Raw genomic sequence first — 24,157 nt, 5'->3', positions numbered from 1 at the left:
TAAATTATATTATATATATATAATAGAGGTCTATGGAATGTCACCATTTAGATAGCTAAGCCAGTGGGTGTGGGTGTGGGTGTGTGTGTTGATCTTACACTCTACATGTCTGCAGAAGTAACGGCTCTCTTCATACTGTACCTGTGGTTTTCTCAGCACATCCTGCTGCAGCTCTTCTTGGAGCCTCTCATGCTGTCATGATACTATTTCTGCTGTTAGTGGGATGATGTTTTACTCGGCAGTAAATTTCTGCTCTCACTACCCTGAGCACTAAAGTGATTTATGCGGTATGTTGAGCATCACCTCCACTGATGTAACGGGTCTGTTGGGGTTTTGTCAACTAAAAAAACAAGCACAGTTAATAGAAATCACTTGCGTCATGACACATTCGTTTATTGCGACAGGAGGCAACTCTGAAAGGCTGTATGGTCATGTAGTTGTGTATAAGTGGGAATGATGTTGATATGAATCTTCTGAATGTTTCTTTTTTAGATAGACAAGTTTGAGGAGAACAGGGACTCTGTGTACTTCAAGGATGGTGTACGGCGCATCGACTTCGTCTTGTCCTACGTTGACGACAAGGATGGAGACAAAAAAGCGGTATGACACTAATATACAGGACTTTCATAGTTATATTATTAACAACACACTTCAAAGACAAGACAGTCACTTTTTAGTCCTTTCTGTTAATTCATTCAAAGATGCATTTAAAATGCAATTCACACATACTATTACTTGAATATACTTCCTATATGATTGTTTTTAAAGCAGAAATAAGGTTGCAAAATGTTCCGCAAATCCCCAAAAACTTGCTCTAAGCGAAAAGGTGCTCTAAGCGATGTCATGCGTTTTTTAGGCCAAAACATTTTTTGTCACATACAGCAAACATCTCCTCACCATCCGCTAGCTGCCTGTCCCCTGAACACACTGTAAAAAAACGCGGTCTCTGTAGACAGCCCAGGCTCCACAAACGGCAAGAAAAACAAACTGGGCTCACCCGCACCACGAAACATAACCAACTGTTACAGCCAATAACCGACAAGAAGGATTTGGGGGTGGGGTTTGGGGGATTAGTGCGTAAAAAAATATATATATATATAAAAAAATAAAAATAATAATATAGAACATTATTGAAAATAATGATGTTTACACTCACATATTCGAGGTGTTAGAAAATCACAGATTTGCTCATGCACATATTTTCTGCACCCCTCATTAATTGTTTGTTTTCTACAGTCCTGATCTCTGTCATGCATAAAATTCTGGTATTGCTCCATCATCTGTAATTACTATTGATGCAGGAATTCTAATTAGTGTGCGTTCGCTCCAAAATGTTCTGTACTTGGCCTTGTTAAGCAATCAAACAATGGCTGAAGCTTAATATTGCTCACTGTGTACAAAAATAGTGTGATGGGGACCTGTACGTAGGCGTGCAGTGGTGGTGAGATGGGGTGAGATGTCTGCTGGGTCATAAGGCACAGTGAGAAACAGTGAGTCAGAGTCAGATAGAAGCTGTTGCACAATAAACTGAATGACAAACAGTGATTGCATAAAATGAGAGCAGGGGATCAACCACTTCTCTTTAGTCAGACCCTTCATTCAGTTCAATCGCTGAGAACACTGAAGGGTTTGCTGGTGAACTGGTTTGATCCTCTGTTTTCTCCTGTATGCAGAGGTTGATGCGCGGTCAGGCTCTCTGCTTAATGAAGGTCATATCCCTTGAGTCACCCATTTGAGGTGGTGTTCCATAAGATAAGATATGGTAACTATAGGTCACCGGTGCTCGTGGGAAATACGAGTTTTCTCTAATGACGTAGTCCAAAGCTTGTTTACAACCCTCAGGACTTTAAATATCACATATAAAATAGCCTCATATACAACGCTGAATCAATCGATGACTTAAAACGAATGATAAAAAAGAGAAAGAGACCATGAATGATATAGTACAATGATAAAGTTGAAAGAAACTGATGTTTTTGTGTGGCCTTTCTTCCAGGAGAGAAGAAGAGAGTTTGAAGCCAACCTGGAGAAGTCTGGTCTTGAGCTGGAGACTGAAGATAAATCGGTGAGGTTCTGAGCCTCAGATGCCCCCATGGTTGCACTTCTATTATGGATCTTTTATTTTATTATTTAAAAAAATATATTTTTTGCATTTATTTTATTTATATGTATATGAGCAATATCACACGAGTAGCCGTGCGATATGGCTGTAGGCTATATCAGCACGGTTGTGATTCGGCCGTAAGTAATCACAGCGTGCTGATATACAGCCATATCTCACGGCTACTCGTGTGATATTGCGTTTATACAACAGTTTGACGGCACACGTGAGTAAACAAATAAGAAACCACAATGGAGTGTCTTTAAAACGTGTCTTTAAGTGTCTTCCTCTTTTGTGCAAAACTGCTTCCTTCCGCCACGGATTCAAATCTCAGTTTGACAGTTGAGCTTGAGGTATTATGTAGAGTACAGTATGGTATTTGAGAGAGAGATCGACTAAAACAAGTGTATTACCTGCATCTGATATAGCATTCATTCTTCAGGTCGATGTCCATAATATTATATCCAAAAATGACCGCTGAGGAAAGCGATATGTTCGTCATTGTCCTTCCCATGACAGTGCTAAAACAACTTCCTTGTTCTGGCTCACTCATAAAGACTGTCTAATGGCGTAATAATGTAACTTTCATTGAAGTCCATATCACGATCCTTTCTCAATACCAAATACGGCATATTATTTATATAAAATAATATGTATTGAACAAAAATATTTAAATTAACAACAATAGCCATTATAAAAGACTATAGGAAATCAGCACAAGCAAACAATTCACTCAAACGTACAAGCAGCACTCTAGTACAGGATTTAAGTGAAATATAGCCTAAATATAGAGTTATGAAACTTAATTTTCCCCTTAACCAAAAACGATTTGCTCTGGAACAAGTAATAGATTAATAAGACCGAAGATTGCCCATTTGATATACCCCAAATGAATTATATCTTCTTTTTTATTTTTTTATATGATAAATTCCCGAAGGACTGGCCGATATTACGTTGTTCTCTGCGGGAACATGAGCACTGATCGGCCGCTGACGGCCTGGAGCTCACATCTGTGAAAGCGTCTCGACAGAATGTAAAATAGGCACTATGATTATATATTAGTGACATATTTTAGGTCTAAAAAACTCTTAACATTAGTATATATATATTTTTAAATATGGTGGATTTGCTCGACCGCCATGACAGTCGCCGCAAGCGGAGTGATACAAACGGTTAAACAGTCATAGTGCTGTTACTGTGTGAATATAGCACTGCTGGAAAAGGCCGATTCGATCAGATTCGAGAACCAGAACTGTTATATAATAATTTATCTCCTATATCAAAGCACAGACCTTTATCTTGTTTTTACTGCTTTATATAAAAAAATATATTGTGCATTTATTATTCAGATTTTATTTTATTATATTTAAACTATCAAAATTGCAATTAATGCATTACTTCAAGGTGTCTTTTGATGTGATTTTGTACAAATGCTGTTTTGTTATGCATACAGATACCTTGTTACGCATTTTCCAATATAACACTTCCCCTCTCAAAAAAATCTCCCCCTGCAGGAGTCAGATGATCGTAAGACATATTATCTGAAGATCCACGCTCCATGGGAGGTGTTGGCCACCTATGCGGATGTGCTAAAGATCAAAGTGCCCTTTAAAGCGAGCGATATTCCCAAAGCTCGAGAAGTTCCTCTGGAGTGGCTCACTCACCCTTTCCGGCTTCCAGAAGGCATCATGAGGCCAGAGCCGGACTACTTCACTGCACCTTTTGACAAGAGCAAGATTGACTTCTTCCTCATTGATGATAAGGACACGTTTTTTCCTCCCTCCACACGCAACAGGATCGTGTACTACATCCTGACCCGCTGCCCTTACTACAAGGAAGACCGTAAAGAGAAAGATAAGACGGGAATCAAACGACTGCTGAACAACGGCACCTACACCTCAGCTTATCCTCTTCATGACGTGAGTGTGAGATTTATGCACTTTTGCATTTTTGTGCTGTGACTTGTTTCCAATTTAGTATAGCTCCATTTAGAGCTCCATTCATTTCAATGTTATCTAGCAGAAGTTGTTTGTGCATTCCAGTGGATTTTTAAAGGGGTCATATAATGCCATTTTTGTACAAGTTATTATGATTCTTTAGGGTCTAAATGAAAAGTTTGTAATACACTTTAATTAAAAATTATCATTAGTATTGTAAGAAAACACTCATTTTACCTGGTCAAAAACAGCTCTGTTTTCAGCACGCCATTTAAGTGCATGTGTCTTTAAATGATAATGAGCTTTGCTCACCCCGCCCCTCTGTTCTGTGCGTACACAGTTTGTAATAACACAATAACCATAATGCGTTGTTCATTATAAACTTGGGATTATGAATTATATTGAGAACGTTGTACATAGAAAACATGCCGTAATGTACCCTAAGTGTAAACCTTAGCCGCATTCATCGTGAAGCATGCAAGCGATTTGCAAAGATTAAAGGTGACCTAAGTAACTTTTTTATCTTAACCGAACAGCTTCGGAGTCATTGGAATGGTTATATGACTGTTTTCGGGTTGAATGGTGGTCTTCTCGCACCCCTCGAGTGCCTGTGAGACAAAAAACCACCCTTGCAACTTTGGGCCGGCGGGCCACCGGCCGCAGCATCAGGAAGTATCGCGTGATATCAGGTCTCGCGATGTAACAAACTGCTTTACGGCACTGCACACATATACTATATACTATATAAACATTGATATGCTAGCCTTCTGTGTATTATACATACCTCAGTGGACATGGCTCCGTGCGTTCGCCGGGTTCTTTGAAAACAAATGCACATGACCAGCGGGAGAAGATGGGACGAGCCAACGAGTTTTGACGACAGTGTTGTCAAATATCTATTCCGAAGCTGTAGGGGGAGCTCTAGAGAAACCCGCGAGCAAAAATAGAAAAAACAGCGAAGAAATCGGAAAGCTGCATAATGCAGCTTTAATATAAAGGTTAATAAAACGTTACACTCACTTCTTCTGGAGGTGCAGCAGGAACATAAATAGTTGGTACCGATCCTTTTTTCAGGAGCAGCTTCTTAGCAAAACCAGCTTTATAACGTTACTGACCCTCGTTGGTAAAGCAGTCTGGTGAGAAATGATTCGCGCAAACATGAAAGCATTGACGTTGATCGTGGGGAATATTCCCTTCGAAAACAAAACTCAGCCACTGTGTCTTCAGTGGTTCAGATTTAGGAACATCAAAATGACTGCTGTGTTCCTTATTACACCCAAGAACAGAACACCACAATCGCTTAGACGCCATTCTGCTCCAGCGTATCAACAACGTCCGCGCGGACTATGATGACAGCTCGCTCAGGGCGGGTCTGTGTTGAAACGCTGCTGTCAATTAACAATCGTGGGAGGGGCGTCCGACCGTGTGACGTCACACGGTCAGACGGCTCGATTTGAGACAGTGGAAAACGTATAAGGAGATTAAAAAAAGACCACTGGATGGATTTTTATCATTATATTATGATGGTTGTGTACAGGCACTGTCAACACACATTTCTGTACAATCAACTTGTAAAAGTGCATGTACCATTATATGACCCCTTTAATACATATTCCATAATAATAAAAATAGAATATTATTATTATTAGTAGTAGTAGTAGTAGTAGTAGTAGTAGTAACAGTAGTAACAACAATGATGCTATATTATAGTAAACCCAGAGCCCGTCTACGGAGAGCCTGCCCACTCCCTATTAAGTCCTATTGTACCGAATTTTGGTTGTAGTTCCACCAGAGTTCCACTGGGGGCGATCGCCCATGAGTGCAGAATGAATGGGAGTCTATGGGGCTAGACGACTAAATTTGTCTCTTTCACCCGATTGCCGTTGAGAAATCTCAGATTCGATAGTAGGTTTTGCAAGTTCAACATGGGTTATAGGTCGAAAGTTGAATGAACGAGTACTTATGTCCTTTCGATTTCTTACAGGTTGAGTTGTTGTTTCCCATAACATGCTAGCATTCTGCTAATGAACGCTGATTGGTCAGTGAAGGACTGATTACGACCAGAGATACCGCTTGATGGCATCGTGGCATCCGAAGCAGGACCAGAAACAAACAAGACAAAAACTCGTCTAGCACGTGTGTTTACCTGTGTCAGCTGTGTTGTCGATGCCTCGAGAGAAAAGAAAGTGCAGAGCGCGAAAGCACCAAAGTGACTGAAGGATTGCCGTAAAGCAGTATCTCTGGTCGTACGATGTGTATGACGTCATTGACACTTTAAAAGACTTTTTAAAGCAAATAAGTGACTCTAAAAAATCTAACACCCAGCAATGTGTAATTTCTTTGCATCTCCTTTCGAATACACTATTCAAATTACTAGACAAAAAAGTATATCCTGAGAAAAGTGGATTTTGATGGGTATAGCGCCATAGACCTCCATTCATTCTGCACTCGTCCTGTGAGCGCCCTCATATGGAATCAAAGTGGAACTGCAACCATTTCAGAAGCCGGAAGTGTACTGAGAGTGAAACTTCTCGCCTTATTAGACATTCTCTGGTAAACCAAAGAAAACTACAAAGTTAAAGGGATCATGAATTGAGAAATTTTCCTTGATCGTTTGACATATAAGAGTATTACTATAAAAAATCCTGTCAATTTCTGAACTTCCTCGTAATTCCAAAAACAGCTTTTACTGAAACCAAGCTGGCAAAACGACTCGTTGAGTTTTGTCACATTATGCCAATGCAATGAAAGACCGCCTCTGCAGAAGAATGACTACGGGTGTTTCTCAATATGCGTTCTTCAGCGATCTTGCGTCCTTGTGTTCTCGTTTTACGTCATCATTAACCGTCGAAGTTCAGACCCAATTCTCAAGAACGCAAGTACAGAGGACGCATGAAAGAATCCGGATGTGTTCTTGATACCGAGGATGCATCGAATGCAGACTTGAGCTAGTACTCGCCTGGTGTCCCAGAAGTCATTGCGGCCGGTTCCGAGTTCGTTCTTCCAAGGAAGCTTGGCAAGACCGGTCTCCACGAGAACACAAGTCCGTTCTCTGCGTTCTTGGAATTGAGAAACAGCCTACTTCTACAGCATCGCCTCTTTAGCCCCGCCCACTGATTCACGCATGACATGTTGTCATGTCAAGTAAATACGAAACAGACGCAAACACAGGATTACTGCTCCAGCGACAAACCGATTCCTCTGAGGATTTTGAAGTGTCAAGTTTTGGAAACTTGAATGAACTTTAATTTTAATGAAGTTCCCATCAGATCGCGTCAGTAAGACACGGTTCGTTTGTTCACTTAATTTTTACTACGGATTCATTTTTAAACAGGACACAGTTCGACACAGTCTTTTCAGTAGGGCTGGAACGTTGCGTCGACGTAATCGATTACTTTAATTAGTCGATTTGCGTGGAATGCGTCGCTTCGTCGTGCTGTTTATGTTCCCCAATGATGGCGGCTCCCGGGGCCGTGCATTCTGAAAATTAGCCATTATTACAAAAAAAATCAAGCCTAATCTAAAGTGTGGAAAGTCTGGAAATATTTTAAACGGGCGAAGCTGCGAGACGTGCGGCTCAAAAGTACTCTCTGCAACCGGTTACAAATCATTGAACACTGTTGTTGGTTATTTAAAATATCTAATGGATGAACTTGCGCCTCGATTGCACTCGTTTATTTAATTACGTGCTGTGACTGTCGCTCATGGTAAAACTTCACGGTTTTATGGACACCGCCATGTTTGACAATGTCGCTACGGTTAGTTAGAATGCGGTTGTGAACAATGAACAATGAATGAACAAAACATTTCAGGATTCACATTTGTAAGCAGTTGCTGCTGTAAATCCCAAAAAGTGACTGAACTCGGCCATAGTAAAACACCTTTCCTAATTAGGCCTACACTGCATAAACCCATAGACAGTAAAAGAAATGGACACAGCGACCCCATTGGAACTCAATTGAGACAAGTGAAGCCCATTTTTAGCGATTTTTAGCACTTCCGTTTCTGACGCGCAGACTCAAACCGTGCAAAGCGTTACACGGACCACGTGAGCAACCCGTCTGTCTTCTAGTTGCTGTGCCAAGAGAAATCTGAATCATTCCCTTCCAAATCTTGCAGAGACGGAGAGTGTGAGTAGGAGCTGTCCATGAGCTTGGAGCAGGAGCAACTTTTGCTAGGTATTCTGATTAATTATATTGTCATTTTGCCTCCACGTCCCCCCGATTGCCCGCGAGCTTCTCCTCCCGTCCATTCGGTAATCTCTCTACTGTGCGATAGAGAGTCGCGTGGTTATGACGCAATCGTTAGCCTACTTTTACAAAAATTGCTTCTACGGGGCCATAACATAAGCTACAAGGTAATGGAGCATTTTATACATTGTCGTGTTTCTTTAGAAATAAATAATGGACAAATGGAGTCTTCAAACGCCTCAGATGTAAAGTTATTCGCTGTCAAAGTGACGCCAAAATGAATGGGAGTCAATGGGATGCTAACTGCAGGTGAAGTTCTGCTACAAGATGGTGGCACGCGGCCGGCTTCAACTTCCGGTCGACTTCCTTGCCGCCTGCATAAACCTTATCTTTTCTGATAAATGAATATCATTAGGTAAAAGTTCATACATAGATTAGTTGCGGTTATTATTTATTTGTAAATTATTGGTTATTATTTATCAGTAAATGAATCAATGGATTAATCAACTAGGCTATTCATGAAAAAGCAAAATATTCACCAGGAGGAAAATAATAATCATTAAATTATTCGATTAATCGAGAAAAATAATCGATAGATTAATCGATTGATAAATAATCGTTTGTTCCAGCCCTACTTTTCAGAGAGACTGAAAATAAAAGATGATGCAGTGATGACTAAATTGGATCCGACAGTAATGTCGCAACACACAAATGTGAGTAACAGTGTTTTTACCATGTGTCACTATTTCTTTGTCTGATACAGATAGTATGTACCGAGTATTTATACTGTAGCATTGCAGTCAAACTAAATAGTTGTGATTTGCAGTTATTTCCTTTCGCTTCAGCATTTATGGAGTTAATGCGTTGTATTATTGGATACGGAAGAACCAGGGGCGTTGCCGCTGAGGATGCAAGGGAGACAGTGCTTCCACAAAAAATAGGATGAGAAAACAATCCATATTACAAAAATAAAACTACGCAAATATTACAAAATGTGACAAATATTTAAAGGGACTGTGCGTAGGAATATCTCCCATCTAGTGGTGAAATTGAATTTTGCATTCAAACGAATAATGCTCTCCAGCGCCTCACTTTTTCAAATGCGCGTTGCATCTACGGTAGCCGTTATGTACTAAAAAGCTATGACAGGATGTCTTATAATAGCACTTCGAGTTTTTCTTCGGGTGAACAGGTTTGTTATTTAAAACAAACTGAAACTTGAAACAACGAAAAAAAGAATGTTACAATATGAATTACTGACTATGAAAAACATTAACTATGGTAATTAGTAGTAATGCCTTCTTTACTCGTTATATTTTTTTAAGTACGTGCATTGTTAGATATCATCATCATCAGCGCCTTCTCTAACGTTACTTTACTCAATAGCTGCTATTCATCAAAGAGCCTGTTTAACTTTTAACTATAAATGTTCTACTGTCTATATAATAAAGTACACAACCAAGCAATGAAAAAAAAGCCTGTAATTAAGACCGTAACATTGACTTACCTGTCGAGAAGAAAGTAGGCAACTTCAGGGTCTCTTTTGAAAGCTTTCTCCTGCATTAGCTATCCCGACATTAACCCTTGTTTTTGTAATCTCCGGTCACGTTTCCTTTTACGGTCTATTTTGGACTTTTTCGACGACGAGGACTCATCCTGTGACTCAGCATATGTATGAATGAACGGTGTATAAATAACCGTGCAGTGCAGCCTTTTAAACTTGCCGCGGCAGTGACAAGCGCCTCTCACTGCTCTGCTCCTCCGCTTCTGCTGGTTCTGAATGAAAACGCGTTGTGGAAACGCGTTGGCCTAGTACTTTTTGTCCCTCTCTGCTATTATAGTTTTTCAAGATGGCGGAACTACATGGAAGCCTCCGTGGACCTACCCGTCCCATGTATATAAAGATAATAAATTCTTCGTTTTCGAGGATTAGTCTGATCATTGGCATAGGTATTTGTACACCATTGAGGGCATATTTATTAATAAAAATATTGATTTTAGATAATAAAATACCTAAAAAGCTACACATAGTCCCTTTAAAAAGTGTACTGTAAGTCACTCGTTTTTCTAAAGTAACACTGTCCAGCAGCGACCCCGCCAGGTGAAGATACAGCGGGGCACAGTGTCTCTCTTGCCTCCCCTGAGCCCATTGAGTTTAACAGATCCCGTCAAGTGTGCGGTGGGTTTAGTGGGGGGTAATTGAGAATGAATAAAGGAAAGTCATGTGAGAGGAGGCAATGCCCCATCGCACTATGATTGGATATGATTGGTTTATGCGATAAATCCCCCCTCTGTGTGTCAGTCTCAATGAACAAAATGATGGCGTTAATGGGAAGACTGATTAAGTAAAGGGTTAGTAAACAAAAGTAAGTAAACAACACAGCCACTTAGATATCACTGCTTTGTCACATCAAAATCAATCTTGAAATGGCCTGAAAACATGACGACAGGATTTTTAATGAGCAATCAGCTTGTGGAAATTAAAGATACAGCATCGTGTCTGTGACAGACAGTGTTTAATGAGCATCACTGATGATCTGAAAATAAGTTGACTTAAAAAGAACAGCTGAACATTCAATACACAAATAAAATAAATTGTTTAAATACTACCTTTAGTTATTATTTTGGAATAAATATTTTTATTTAAAAAATGTAAACGTTTTTCACTTTATAGAAAAGGATAAACTATGAATGGCCTGTAAGAACGACAGTGGAACAAACGATGGTAGTGGTACATTCATTCATAATTACGTTTACATGAAACACCATAAGTCATACTTTGTCAACAATAACTGTGGTAACTCCAAGTACTTAAAGCAGAACTCGGCAACTCTAGCGAACTCTAGTCACTTCTTCGCTGATTTTCCCTTTTGTCGTCGCATGTTTTCCCCACGAGCTCCCCCTACAGCTGTGGTGGACGTATATTTCACAACACGGTCGTAAAAAACTCACTTGCAGCGGCCTCCTCCCCCTCTCTGCCGCTGCTCATGTGCGTTTGTTTTGATCGGAGCAAGCCAACTGTATCGTGTGGAGCTATGTCTACCGAGGTGGGTAATCTGGTAATACATCATACATGCGTGTGTGTTTATGTCGAATTGCCGTAAAGCAATTCGTGTTTCGCGCTCGTTCTCGTTCTCGTTCTCGCTTCTCACGAGACTTCCAATTTCTATCTTGCCGGGACGCGATATTTTTTTTCCCAGGATGGTAGGGGAAGACTCATGAATATTCATTAGGGAAGTCATCCCTGATTGGTCTGATGACCTACCCCTAACCCCACCCCTAAACCTACCCGCCACTAGGGGTCTGATGACCTACTCCTAACTCCGCCCTAAACCTACCCGTCACTGGGGTTAAGACCAATCAGGGATGACTACCCTAATGAATATTCATGAGTCTTCCCCTACCATCCTGGGAAAAAAAATATCGCTGCCGGGACGGTAGTTCCCAAGTTGCAAGGTTGGTTTTCCGCCTGGGAACGCTGGGGGGAGCGGGGAAAGTCACCAATATCACCAGAACAGGTTGTTTAACCATCCAAATGATTTCTAGACAGTTTTATTAAGTTAAAAAAGTTACCAAGTTCTGCTTTAAACTTTATTTGCCACAACCAAGACTTATAAAGCGTGCGTAATATGCATACATTTTTCACATTGAAACAATTTTTCGAAACAATTCCAGATGTAATGGCGGGACGTCGAAAATTATTTTAATATGCAGAACTGTTACCCAATCATAGCAGTGGGCGTCTACTTCCAAGTCTTGAATTTTGTACTGTTTTAAAGAGAGAGTCAAAAACAAGAGATTAAATAACGTATTACTTCTAAATCAGGATGTGTTTTTTATGTGAAAATCTTGATACCTTGGACCTCAGAGAAAAAAAAAAAAAAAAAAATGAATGCAGTTCATGAACCCTTTAAAAGTTTGTGTATCTTTGGTTAACATCTATCTGCTGTTTGTTCCTCAGTGTCGGTATTGGAAGAAAGCCCAAGACATGCAGTGTGAGAGTGAAAGGTATCACCTGTACAGGCACTGGGCTGGATTCCTCTGCTTCTACAAGGAGCAGCCACTCAATCTGATCAAGTGAGGAGGACACTACTGCAGACATGACATCTGAAAAAGAGTGCAATAACCATATCTGGAGCAGACAGTTAGATGCTTTATCATTAGACTGCTGCAAGAGTACAACTTAATGAGGCAAAACTTCTCACCTTTTTTTTGCAGCAGCAGCAGCATATCAAAGCAGCATTACATTTCCTGTTTGTTTTTTGTCATAGGAAATACTATGGTGAGAAGATTGGTATCTACTTTGCCTGGCTGGGCTTTTACACAGAAATGCTGTTTTTTGCTGCAGTCATGGGTGTGATCTGTTTTGTGTATGGTGTGCTCAGTTACGACGACAACATCACAAGGTTAGTGGCACTGGCAGGATATATCACATCTTTACCTGAGCCTCTTGAGTCCCATACTGTGTGGTTACATGCATTTTTTGTTGCCCTTTTAACTGTTAAAACTAAGCCTTCAGGAGCTTGTTTTGTTTCTTAATTATTGTGTGTTTTTGCAGTTGCACACTAAATGTTGTTATATTGAATAAGATGCAATATCTGTATTCTTTTGTAGACCATAACCTCTGATAGCAGCTATATACTTTGTCAAATGTTTCTCATTGTCTAAGGAATGCATATCAAATAGCATCAAAACTTGAAAATGAAAGAAGATTGAGTCGGTGTGTTAAGACTTGCCATACAATCTGTAATGTAATGTGAGGACAGAGGGACTCTAGAGGCTCGATACATTTGTTTTTCTTGTTTTCAGAACTATACATGTTTATGGAACATGCTCATTGAATGTGAAATTTGTTGTTAAGCCTGGTTTATTTGTGTTCAAGTTTTCCATGTTGTGGTAATTGCATTACGTCAAGAATAGGGGTAGTAGAAAAAGCTGTCACACAGATTTTGGACATGTTCACTTCTGCATATTTCACCCCATCTCTCTCTCTCTCTTTCAGCAAGGAGATCTGTGACCCAGAAATTGGAGGGAGGATTGTCATGTGCCCGCTCTGTGATAAAAAGTGTAGCTACTGGAAACTCAACTCAACATGCCTGTCCTCCTGGGTGAGTAAGGAAGTTTAAGATGCACTGTCCCTTCATCATAGACAGATTTTCCTCATATGTGATCCTTTTTTCTCAGCAATCCCATCTATTTGATAACGAGGGGACTGTGTTCTTCGCCATATTCATGGGTATTTGGGGTGAGTGCACTTCTGTTGTTCAGAATACTAGCTTAATAGCGCCATCTAGAGGTCAGCAGGATATCTCTAGGTAGACTCAGTATCTAATGAGAGATTAGTAGTAACTGTGCATGAAGCATTTCAGAGTGTTCAAATTGTCACAGAATTTGTTCACTAAATAAATCTACAATGAAGGAGCATAATTTGTGTATGCTTTTTGATAATGTGTCTGTAATCACTTTTGGGTAGTGGTGCATGCTGATTATCCATTACTGAACACTGAATTAATTTCACACAGGGCTCAAAATGAGCTCTGCTTATGCAGTGATTTGATTAATCAGCACTGTGTAAATATTCCTGCACCCAGTGCACTGCGTATTCATACATTTTAAAAATGTTTATTTAGTTTCTAAACTTTTGTAAGATTAACTTGAAGTACAATTATTTTCATAAGGAGGAAAAACACTGTGTGACACTGTGTGTGAAGCTGGTTAGATTTAAATTGAATTGATAGTAAGTGTGAGCATATACTCCTAAAATGTATTTTCTCTTTCTTCTCTGGGTGATTTGCAGTGACCCTGTTCCTAGAGTTCTGGAAACGGCGGCAGGCCCGTCTGGAATATGAGTGGGACCTTGTGGACTTTGAAGAGGAACAGCAGCAGCTACAGATCAGGCCAGAGTATGAGTTGAAGTGCACAGGCCGCAGACTCAACCGCTTCACTCAGGTACCTGCAAACACTACAGCGTGATTTACAGGGTTGTTTCAAATTCTGTCAGTAATTACTTACCCTCATGTTGTTCCAACCCCGTAAGACTTTGGTTCATCTTCAGAACACAAAATAAGATATTTTTGATGAAATCTGAGAGCTGTCTCACGCCTTCATAGACTTCTAGGCAATTTCATTCTGCCGGTCCAGAAAAGTTAGTAAAGACATCGTTAAAATAGTCCAAGTGAGTACAGTGGCTCAACCTTAAGTTTATCAAGCTACGAGAATACTTTTTGTGTGCAAAACCCCCCCCCAAAATAACGATTTTATTCAACTATTCATTTTGTTAAATGAGAATATAACAGGAGACAAAAAAAATCAAAAGCAGGGTGAAGAATGAAAACTGAACACTTCAAAGAGCTTCTGTTAACAGGACATTTCAAGCATGCTGCTTTTTCAGATTTCAAATGCATGCTGATAACACTATCTTAATAGCCTTTGTCACGTGTTGATTTGTGACTGATCACAAATATCATAGTGACAAAGTGACATATCTGCCTGATATGTTTTAAATAATTTGCATGATCCGAGTCAATATTTGCATTTGTCTTCTGCCCAAACTGGTTTTTGCCACATCATTTAACACATTATCATAAACAAGGCAAAGGCAAGTCTTCTGCTATGAAATCAGCCATTTTAGTTATTGTTCCATGTGACAAATACTCATTTAAATTCTAATTTATGTCAGAGGTTTTGTTTCTCAAGCATTCAAAACTCTACATGTTGTCTTGGTGATGATTTGCCACTTATGCTACCTTTCAAACGTTTGGGTTCAGTAAGATTTTTTTTATGAAAAAAATTGTTTTATTCAGCAATGATGCATTAAAGTCATCAACCGTGAAAGTAAAGACTTTTACATTGCATTACATTACATTACATAAAAAAAATCCAAATAAATGCTGTTCTTTTGAACTTCCTATTAATCAAAGAATCCTGGAGAAATTAACAGAAAAGAATTCACAGACACCAAACTTTTGAATGTTAGTGTAAATGTACTAAAAAACCGTCGAATAAACTTTGCTTTGGGCTCTTCAAATCCAGTCCAGTGTTTTGCTGAATTTAGCAAACTCCCCAAACACGCCAACCGCTGTGTTCAGAATAACTTTTAAATCACAGACTAGTGTGTTTAATTAGGGTTGGAACTGAAGTCGGCAGTAGAAGAGTCCTGTTACACCAGCCTAGAAACGTTTAGTAAGAACGTAAATGGGGTCATTTTGGATTCCATGTTAACTTTGAGAATTCTAAAGTTCGATTTAAAATTCATTTATTCATCATCTCATATATTTTTTTAAATGTTGTTTAACATAGTCATTTTTATTTGCACAAAATACATTTACATATTGTACCATGACTGCAGTTGCACTTAAACACTTGTAGTACTAATTTGCTTGCTGACACTCTCTTTATTCGAACAGGAAATGGAGCCTTATCTTTCTTTCCCCAGCAAGTGTGCTCGATTCTGCCTGTCTGGAACAACTGTTCTCTTCTGGGTGAGTTTTCTACCAATTTCCTACACTGTTCTAGCTAGCTAATTTAAAGAAAGTTCAATCTGTTTAAAAGTCCCTTCTTCTCTTTGTTTTGTCAGACGTTTCTTATAGTGGCCTGTATAATGGGGGTGATCGCTTACAGATTAGCGGTTTATGCAGCATTCGCCAGCGTCATGAAGGACAGCCCCACCAGTAAGATCCAGCTTGTGGGTTCTCTCATCACTCCTCAACTTGCCACTTCTGTCACTGCTTCATGCATCAACTTTGTCATTATCCTCATCCTCAACTTCCTCTATGAGCAAGTGGCCATCTGGATCACTGATATGGGTGAGCGAAAACCGCATCCTCATTTCACACAGGAAAAGCAGTTTTGAGATATATTTTATTGAGTGTGTTTGACACGTTCAATGCATCTCAAGCTCCGGAAAATCACAAGTTTACAGTTTGTATAATTAAAGAATTACATTAATTAATTCATAACAGTTTGTAATGAATGAATGTGTCCACAATGTAGCCGTGTTTCCATTACCCTTCAAATTGCGCAAATTGAAATTGCGAATTGAAAGTGCTCCCAATGGAAACACGTCAATTTCGCAAAAACTCCCATTTATCACAAAAATGTTTTTACGCTCGCATGAGGTGGTTTTTCAAGCAGTTCGAAAAAGGAATATTTCGCAAAACTGCAATGGAAACAGTTTTTTCCGCATTTACAGGTCACCTGATGTAGATGACACGGTATGTTTGGACAGAAGATGAGACAGAGTTTTTTATTAAACTCATGAAATACAAAATAATTACGAGAATACTTGATTCTAAACAACAAAGAAATGCCACAATTTATCAAGACCTTGAAGCAAATATGAGGGAGAAACACCCAGAAACACCTTATGTGCCGCTCCTCAGTATAAGGGGCTTTCCTTGCCAATAATGCTTGGATAACATGCCTACGTCTCCTTCGATTAAAAATAATGGCTAGTGCGGTGGCTTTGATATATGTAACACACCAACATCCGTTGCCATGATTTTTGGAATGACTGCACGAGGAAAAAAAGTTACATTTTATTTGCATAACATTGGTTAATGGAAACGCCGTCATTTCGCAATATTTTTTTTTATTAACATTTAGAAAATATCGCAAAAGTTTTGTGCAAATCTGTAATGGAAACACAGCTTAGCTTGTGATTATTACAAAATAACAATACGGTGTGCGTTTATTTTCCGATAATGGCCATTTGACTGTAAATTATCCTTCACATATTTGCTCATCTGTACAGCTGAGCTGTATGAAAAAATATTTGATGAACTTCCTCTATTTTTAACTCTCAGAGATCCCCAAGACCCATCTGGAGTATGAGAACAAGCTGACCATGAAGATGTTTATGTTCCAGTTTGTGAACTACTACTCTTCCTGTTTCTATGTGGCCTTCTTTAAAGGGAAGTTTGTGGGTCATCCGGGAAACTACAGTTATATGTTTGGAAAGTGGACCAGTCTGAGAAATGAAGAGGTGAGACGGTCTGAAATATCAGTTCTCCAGATCACCTAATGTTCTTCAGGTGAATCTCAAAATAAGTAGGTCTAACATGAAACATGCATTTTAATATTTAGTGTGCCCCCGGGGGCTGTCTGATTGAGCTGACCACACAGCTGCTCATCGTCATGGCTGGAAAACAGATGGTTGGGAACGTCCAGGAGGCTCTGCTTCCGTAAGCGTTATGAACTTTGACCTCTAACACTGACTTTTTTCCAAGTCGTTTTTGTTTTATACTTGCATATTTATGGCGCATATGTATTTTTAGACTTCTCAGAAACTGGTGGGGCAGCAGGAAAGGGCGGAGTCATCCAGAAAGTACCTACAGCAGATGGGAGCAGGACCACGATCTGCAGAACTTCAGCCAGTTTGGACTCTTCTATGAGTATCTGGAGATGGGTATGATTTTACACATGACATGTGTACATGTTGGAATTATTTGGTGTTGATATACCAAAACACTAGTGAATTAGAATTAGTGTACTAGAATTACTATTATTATAATTTATTTGTATTGTTTATGTAGTTTATGTAGCTAAGTTAAATAATATTGTATAATACACTTTTTAAAAAATATTACTTTTACTCAGCAAGGATGCATTACATTAATCAAAAGTGACAGTAAAGACTTACATTGTTACTAATCTTTCTATTTCAATATTTAATTCTATTTCTTTCTTTTAATATTTCAAAAATATTAAGTAGCACAACTGTTTCACCATTGATAATAATAATAAATATTTCTTGAGCTCCAAATCAGCATATTAGAATGATTTCTGAAGGGTCGTGTGACACTGAAGACTGGAGTAATGATGCTGAAAATCCAGCTTTGCTATCAAAGAAATAAAATACATTTTAAAATGGAAACCAGTTGTTACAATATTTCACATTATTGCTGTTTTACTGTATTTCTAATCAAATAAATGCAGCCTTGGTGAGCATAAGAGACTTCTTTCGAAAGCATTAAAAAATCTTACTGACCCCAAACTTTTAAACAGTAGTATATATTAAATATAGACTATATATAATACATTTTGTATAATGTACATAATATAATATAATATAATATAATACATACATGAATACATAAAAAGATATTTGTTATCTTTATGTTCCTATAAAAGAAGTCTCAAGTAAGGATCTGGATCTTCAAATCTGCTAGGGGTTTCTGTGAGCATTTTCATTCCTTCATCAATTAAACCAGTTGTTTCCTGTGTGTTTTAAACAGTGATCCAGTTTGGCTTCATAACACTTTTCGTAGCCTCCTTTCCACTGGCCCCTCTTCTTGCCCTCTTCAACAACATCCTGGAGGTGCGAGTCGATGCTTGGAAGTTTACCACACAGTTCAGAAGGCCAGTGGCAGCAAAGGCACGCAACATAGGAGCGTGGGAAGAGATCCTTAATGTGGTGGCCATCTTGTCCGTAGTCACAAATGTAAATGCAAACTGTTTTGTTCTGCTTTCTATTTAATTGACTCATCCCATCATTTTACTGTCTTGTGTAAAATTGGATGTGGCTTGCTTAACTTGCTCATTCTAAATATAGTTTACTGATTTTAGTGAAATCAAGCATTATTTCCACCATACTTAAAGGAGAACTCCGGTCAATTTTAACATTGAGCTCATTTTTTTGTACATTTGGAGTGCTGTCAGTACAGAGAACAACGACAAAAATCGGTGTTGCCTACACCGAGTTATTCTATTTTTAAAATTTGCACCCTATTGACTTCAATGGGGCAAGTAGTAAGCCTGCTTTTTAGCCTCTTAACATCCTTTAAGTGTCATTACAAGTGCACAGAAAATGTGAGTGATTCCTTCCGAGTGAACACGGGTGGATCTGACTGCAGTAGATGTTAGAGATATTAATAAAAATGAAGTTAATTCAGCCAGCGCTCATACCTTTGTTTACATCCTGTTTTCGGTGGAAGGCCATAGTAATCGATTGTCGAGTTCACGCGCGTGATCATAGGTACTAAACCTATGCGCGTGAACTCGACAATCGATTACTATGGCCTTCCACCGATTTTTGTCGTTGTTCTCTGTATTGACAGCACTCCAAATGTACAAAAAAATGAGCTCAATGTTAAAATTGACCGGAGTTCTCCTTTAAAATCTATTGTGGTTTCTTTTCTCCTCTCATTTGCACTTGAGGCCTTCATCATGGCGTTCACCTCAGATATGATTCCTCGTCTGGTCTATCTGTACGCCTACAACAAAGGCACGGAGGCCACTATGAGTGGTTACATCAACAACAGCCTCTCCTTTTACAACATCTCTCAGATCCCTGAAGATAACCTACCCGAACCTGGAGAAAACCCATCCTGGTTTAACAGCTCTACCATCACGACATGCAGGTTTGCGATTGCCTAGTGGGAACTATAGTTAGTTCTACACTTCTATATACTAAATTAACTGCATGATGAATTTATTTTTTTCCAGTTATCGGGACTACAGATACCCACCCGGCCATGAAAAGCAATACACACACACAATGCAGTTCTGGCACATCCTGGCTGCTAAGCTAGCCTTCATCATCATCATGGAAGTAAGCAACTGCATGATCCAAAGGACTCTTCATTTAATTTTAGGAAACCTAGAGTTAATATGGTGGAATATGCAGGAGAATTAAAAATAACTTTAATTTTTTGTATTGGGATATAAAGTCTGTGATCAGGAAAGTGAAGTAGAGAATTGAAAAGCAAGTAAGAGAAAGTAAGCAATCGTTAAGTTCAGTAGCTTACACTACTACACTACACAACCGTTATTAACATTAATAATAAAAAATAATAAATGTTTCCTAAACACTAAATCAGCAAATTAGACTGATTTCTGGATCAAGTGACACTGAAGACTGGAGAGTGTTTATAGAAATGTTATTTGAGTTTTTGTTAGCTTTAGTTTTTATTTATGACCAGTTCATAATTTTGAAATAAGCAGAAATTTTTGTTGAGTTTGAGTTTTTCAACTAATATTTATATTTAATTTTAGCTTTATTTCATTTAACAGAAATGGTTTTTAAAGGTGCCATTGCATGGATTATTTTATTATTTTAGAATGTTTCCTGGGGTGCCCTTATAATGTTAGTATTCAAAATTTGTTATAATTTAGAAATAAAAGGCATTTTTCCTAGACTGATTTTAGCCTCTGATTTGAACGCTCTGTTTGAAGGGGCGTGTCTGCTGTGAGACTTCAGTGTAAACGCCCACTGCTGTGATTGGCTGCTGTGAGACTTCAGTGTAAACGCCCACTGCTGTGATTGGCTGCTGTGAGACTTCAGTGTAAGCCTGTTGATCACGTGAATGAAGATCTTATCATTGCAACGCAGTTTCTGCACTCTCACTAATGATTTCACCAATGCAAACATGATGTACGTACAGTAAGAGCTTCGTTGTGCAGTGTAACAGCGTCATTGATTTCATAACGAGTTTTGGCAAGTGTCCAGATAAACTCGCGCTGTGTGATTGACAGCATGGGCGACTGGAATGGGATTGTTCTTTGATCGCTATCTGTATATTAATCACAGTTTAAGTAAGATTATTTTCATCCTACTAAGAGAAACGACGTGAAGTTGATCGTTTAGTCACTGGCTTGCATAAACAGTATTGAACGACTTTGAGAGAAAGATTATCTGTCTGAACTTGAACAGTTACACATCAGACATTCACATAACCCACTGGTTCTTCAGAGGCTCGGATGAAGGAACAAAAAAAATACCTTTGTGTTCATTTGTACATCCAAACACTGAGCAACTGCCATGCTTCACTCGTTTGCAAGCCATGATGTCTCTCGAAGAGAAATGATTCGGACGATGATTCGGCTGCGCAGTTCCGCCTGGCCTTGAACATGGGCTGGCATATGCACATTTTTGGAGGCGTACATATTAATGATCCCGACTGTTGCGTCACAGTCGGTGTTATGTGGAGATTCGCCTATTTTTCAGGGGTGTTTTTCAAAAACGAGATTTAAATAAGAAGGAGAAAACAATGGTGTTTGAGACTCACTGTATGTCATGTCCATGTACTGAACTCTTGTTATTTAACTATGCCAAGATAAATTCAATTTCAAATTCTAGGGCACCTTTAATATTTTAATTTTAGATAATAATAATCCTGGTATATAATAAATAATAGGTCTGTCTGTTAGTTTAAAAACTTGATTGCTTGAAAATAGAAAAAAAATAGAAAATGGAGGATTGGGACTGTATGTGATAATTTCTGACCGTAAGAATTAGCACAGCATTACTCTGATCTTGCTTTAACATGAACATTGTTTTTAGCATCTGAATTTTTATAAAGAGAATGAAGTGAGCTCAATACAGTGACGGAAAGACATGAACATTAATATTTGCTAAGCATTTAGTTACCATTTGACACACAAGCGTACCCTGGTTTCACAGACCAGGCTTAAGACTAAAAATGTTAGTGCCATCTCAAGATGTAACACCAGTAATGTTTTTTTTTCTAAGGCACGTTTATACATTTTTTATAAACTTTAATGTCCTGATTGAACTAAGGCCTAATCCTGGCTTGATCTAAACCCTGTCTGTGAAACCAGGCCTTAGCTGTCGAAACCTGGTTGTACAGTATGATAACTGTTCCTCTGTTTCCCCTCGTTTCTCAGCACGTTGTATTTGTGGTGAAATTCTTCGTGGCGTGGCTGATTCCAGATGTGCCGTCAGACGTGAAAGCGCGTATAAAGCGTGAACGCTTTCTGGTTCAGGAATACCTGCACAACTACGAAGTGGAGAAACTCAAGATGCAGCTGAGCCAGAGTTTCTGCCTGTCCACAGAAACGGCCTCACTGCTGCCCTCTAGTCCTAGTAAACAACAGGTGCTTTCTGAATGTATTTGAACATCCATGAGCCCTCAGGTCTAATCAAACTGTACTGTACACTGCAAACCATGGAGGAATCCAATCGAATATTTATTGCAAAAAAAACTGCCTGCCCTCATCCAGACAACTGCCAGAACTTTAACAAAGGACAACACCTCTAACAATGATACAAACCTGCAGCTTTTTTTTCTGCTTGCAGTTTATGGGCGAACAATACAGTTTCCTCTGTGTTTTTTTTTTTTTTTTTTTCATGTCCGGAGTGCACTTGTATAATGAAGAAAGGCTTGGAGACACATCACAGTGATTTAAACCGCAAACCCTCTGGAACGCAGCCTGGTGCTCCTCATGTTGCCTCAAGAGCAAGTTGCTGTGAAGACAACTTAGGAGTAATCATATATGACCATTAAAGGACTTACGAAAATGATTTTCGAAGGCAATAAAGCTTTTAGGTCTGTCCAGCTTGTTGCCATAACCTTTTTCTTTTGAAGATGTGATCTGCATGTTTTTCCCTGTATGTCTGACTGTGAAAAAGGTTCTTGTAGTCTTTTTTGTTTGTTTTTTGCTTCTCTTTTTCTGATCTGTCAGGGTTTTACATTTTTTTTTTTTTTAAGATTTTTTTTTTTTTTTTCAGTGGTTATTTTCCCCTTTTGAAACACAGAATAGCATCATAATTTCTGTAGTGCTTGCATTATCATGTTTCTCAGAGTATTTATATTTTATTGTTGATATTCTTTTAATTAATACCTTGTAGAAAATTTGCTACCCACACATTCTGTTCAGTGTAATATTAAAATGTATTGACATTTTTGTTATTATTAGCTTTCTTCAAGGATGTATTTATTGCTTCAGAATAATCATATAACTGCTTTATTATCCGGTTGGATGGAAGGATTGTGTTTTAAGCTCTATAATGACTTGCTATGTATTTTCTGATGCTTCAGAAATCAGAAACTCAAGCCATTATACATAACCTCATTCTGTCAATGTTTGCACATATCGTACATCTGAGGCTAATGAACATTAGCTCTTGTCTTTAATCATGACTAGGAGAACACTAGTCTTTTTTTTCCATTATATTTCATTGTAACTGAGTTCTGCACATTTGCACTTAACAGGATCAGTTCAGATGTTTGCCATCAGTTCTCAGTGCATCAGTGACTTTGATGTTCACCCTGATTACTGCATTTGATATTACAGCAGTGATGGGGCAAATTATTTCAGGGAAACAGGCTTTCAGAGATTCCCCCTGTAAGACCAAGTTAAACATCTCTGCTGGTCTATACATGCAAAAGGACAAAAATGTAATTGAGTGAATTGAAGAAATGTATTACTGACCTGGTGCAAAGAGATTTGGTTCAAAAATTTTGAGCTGCACCATCCACATTTCAGATGTTTGGTTACTATATTCTGTAGTACTGTTGATGAACACTATATTCACTCAGCGCCAACCATCCTCTACAGAGACTTGACTGGTTTGAAAACAAACAAGCATGTTAATATTATGTCCCAGGTGTTTTAAAGTGTCTTATCAATTCAACTACACATGACTTCCATGTACATTTTGTGAGCCATACATGTTCATTTCACACAAATGTGTTATAAATTCTCTCTCTATTATTATTTTTTTTTTAGACTGTCGAGTGATTTATGCTGTCTTTCATAGATCTTTTATGGATAACACAATTACTGTTTACAGAATTATTCTGGTTATTGTGTGTTGCTATACTTGTGTAAACAATTTGATTCTAAACAAAACATAATCTCTGTGCCCAATGTGACAATATTTAATGTTACAGGGACATTTTAAAAATAATATCCAAAAAAAAAAAGAAAAAAGCATTTAGTTTAGGATTTTTGTGTGTGTTCAGATGAGACCATGTCACCCATGCCTTAATTATTTTCTTTGACAATGATACTTATGTATGTGTATTTTTTATTTGGCCTACAAATGTTTACAGAATGAGTTGCATGAAAGCCGTGTGAAAAAAAGAAGAGTAAAATAAATTATTGTTTGCATTCCAATGACAAGAATGTGCCAAAAATAAAGTAAATGAAGTATATCGCACTTGTTGGGCGTCCTGTCTGCATTA

The 24,157-nt window shown here is 38.6% G+C and overlaps 1 protein-coding gene across 4 annotated transcripts in view; it reads left to right on the top strand.

Annotated features, from left to right (window-relative positions):
• ano5b (anoctamin 5b) overlaps nt 1-24,127 on the top strand; it is a 38,606-nt gene extending 14,479 nt beyond the window's left edge. Inside the window, exons 1-19 of one of the 4 annotated variants that reach the window (XM_084404622.1) lie at nt 161-287; nt 493-600; nt 1,997-2,065; nt 3,616-4,020; nt 8,858-8,941; nt 12,190-12,305; nt 12,500-12,634; nt 13,231-13,336; nt 13,413-13,473; nt 14,026-14,177; nt 15,635-15,709; nt 15,805-16,033; nt 17,033-17,211; nt 17,313-17,410; nt 17,504-17,634; nt 18,464-18,669; nt 19,386-19,588; nt 19,674-19,779; nt 21,855-24,127. In XM_084404622.1, coding sequence (XP_084260748.1) covers nt 3,790-4,020; nt 8,858-8,941; nt 12,190-12,305; nt 12,500-12,634; nt 13,231-13,336; nt 13,413-13,473; nt 14,026-14,177; nt 15,635-15,709; nt 15,805-16,033; nt 17,033-17,211; nt 17,313-17,410; nt 17,504-17,634; nt 18,464-18,669; nt 19,386-19,588; nt 19,674-19,779; nt 21,855-22,085 — 2,343 coding nt within the window. In that variant the 5' untranslated portion in view covers nt 161-287; nt 493-600; nt 1,997-2,065; nt 3,616-3,789 and the 3' untranslated portion in view covers nt 22,086-24,127. The other 3 variants (XM_084404619.1, XM_084404621.1, XM_084404620.1) reach the window with 3 other exon arrangements.
• Nucleotides 24,128-24,157: the final 30 nt, after the last annotated feature.

Source organism: Rutilus rutilus (genome assembly GCF_951802725.1).
Source record: "Rutilus rutilus genome assembly, chromosome: 3".
In the NCBI taxonomy this organism is placed as follows: domain Eukaryota; kingdom Metazoa; phylum Chordata; class Actinopteri; order Cypriniformes; family Leuciscidae; genus Rutilus; species Rutilus rutilus.
This window is presented reverse-complemented; position numbering and strand designations above follow the sequence as displayed.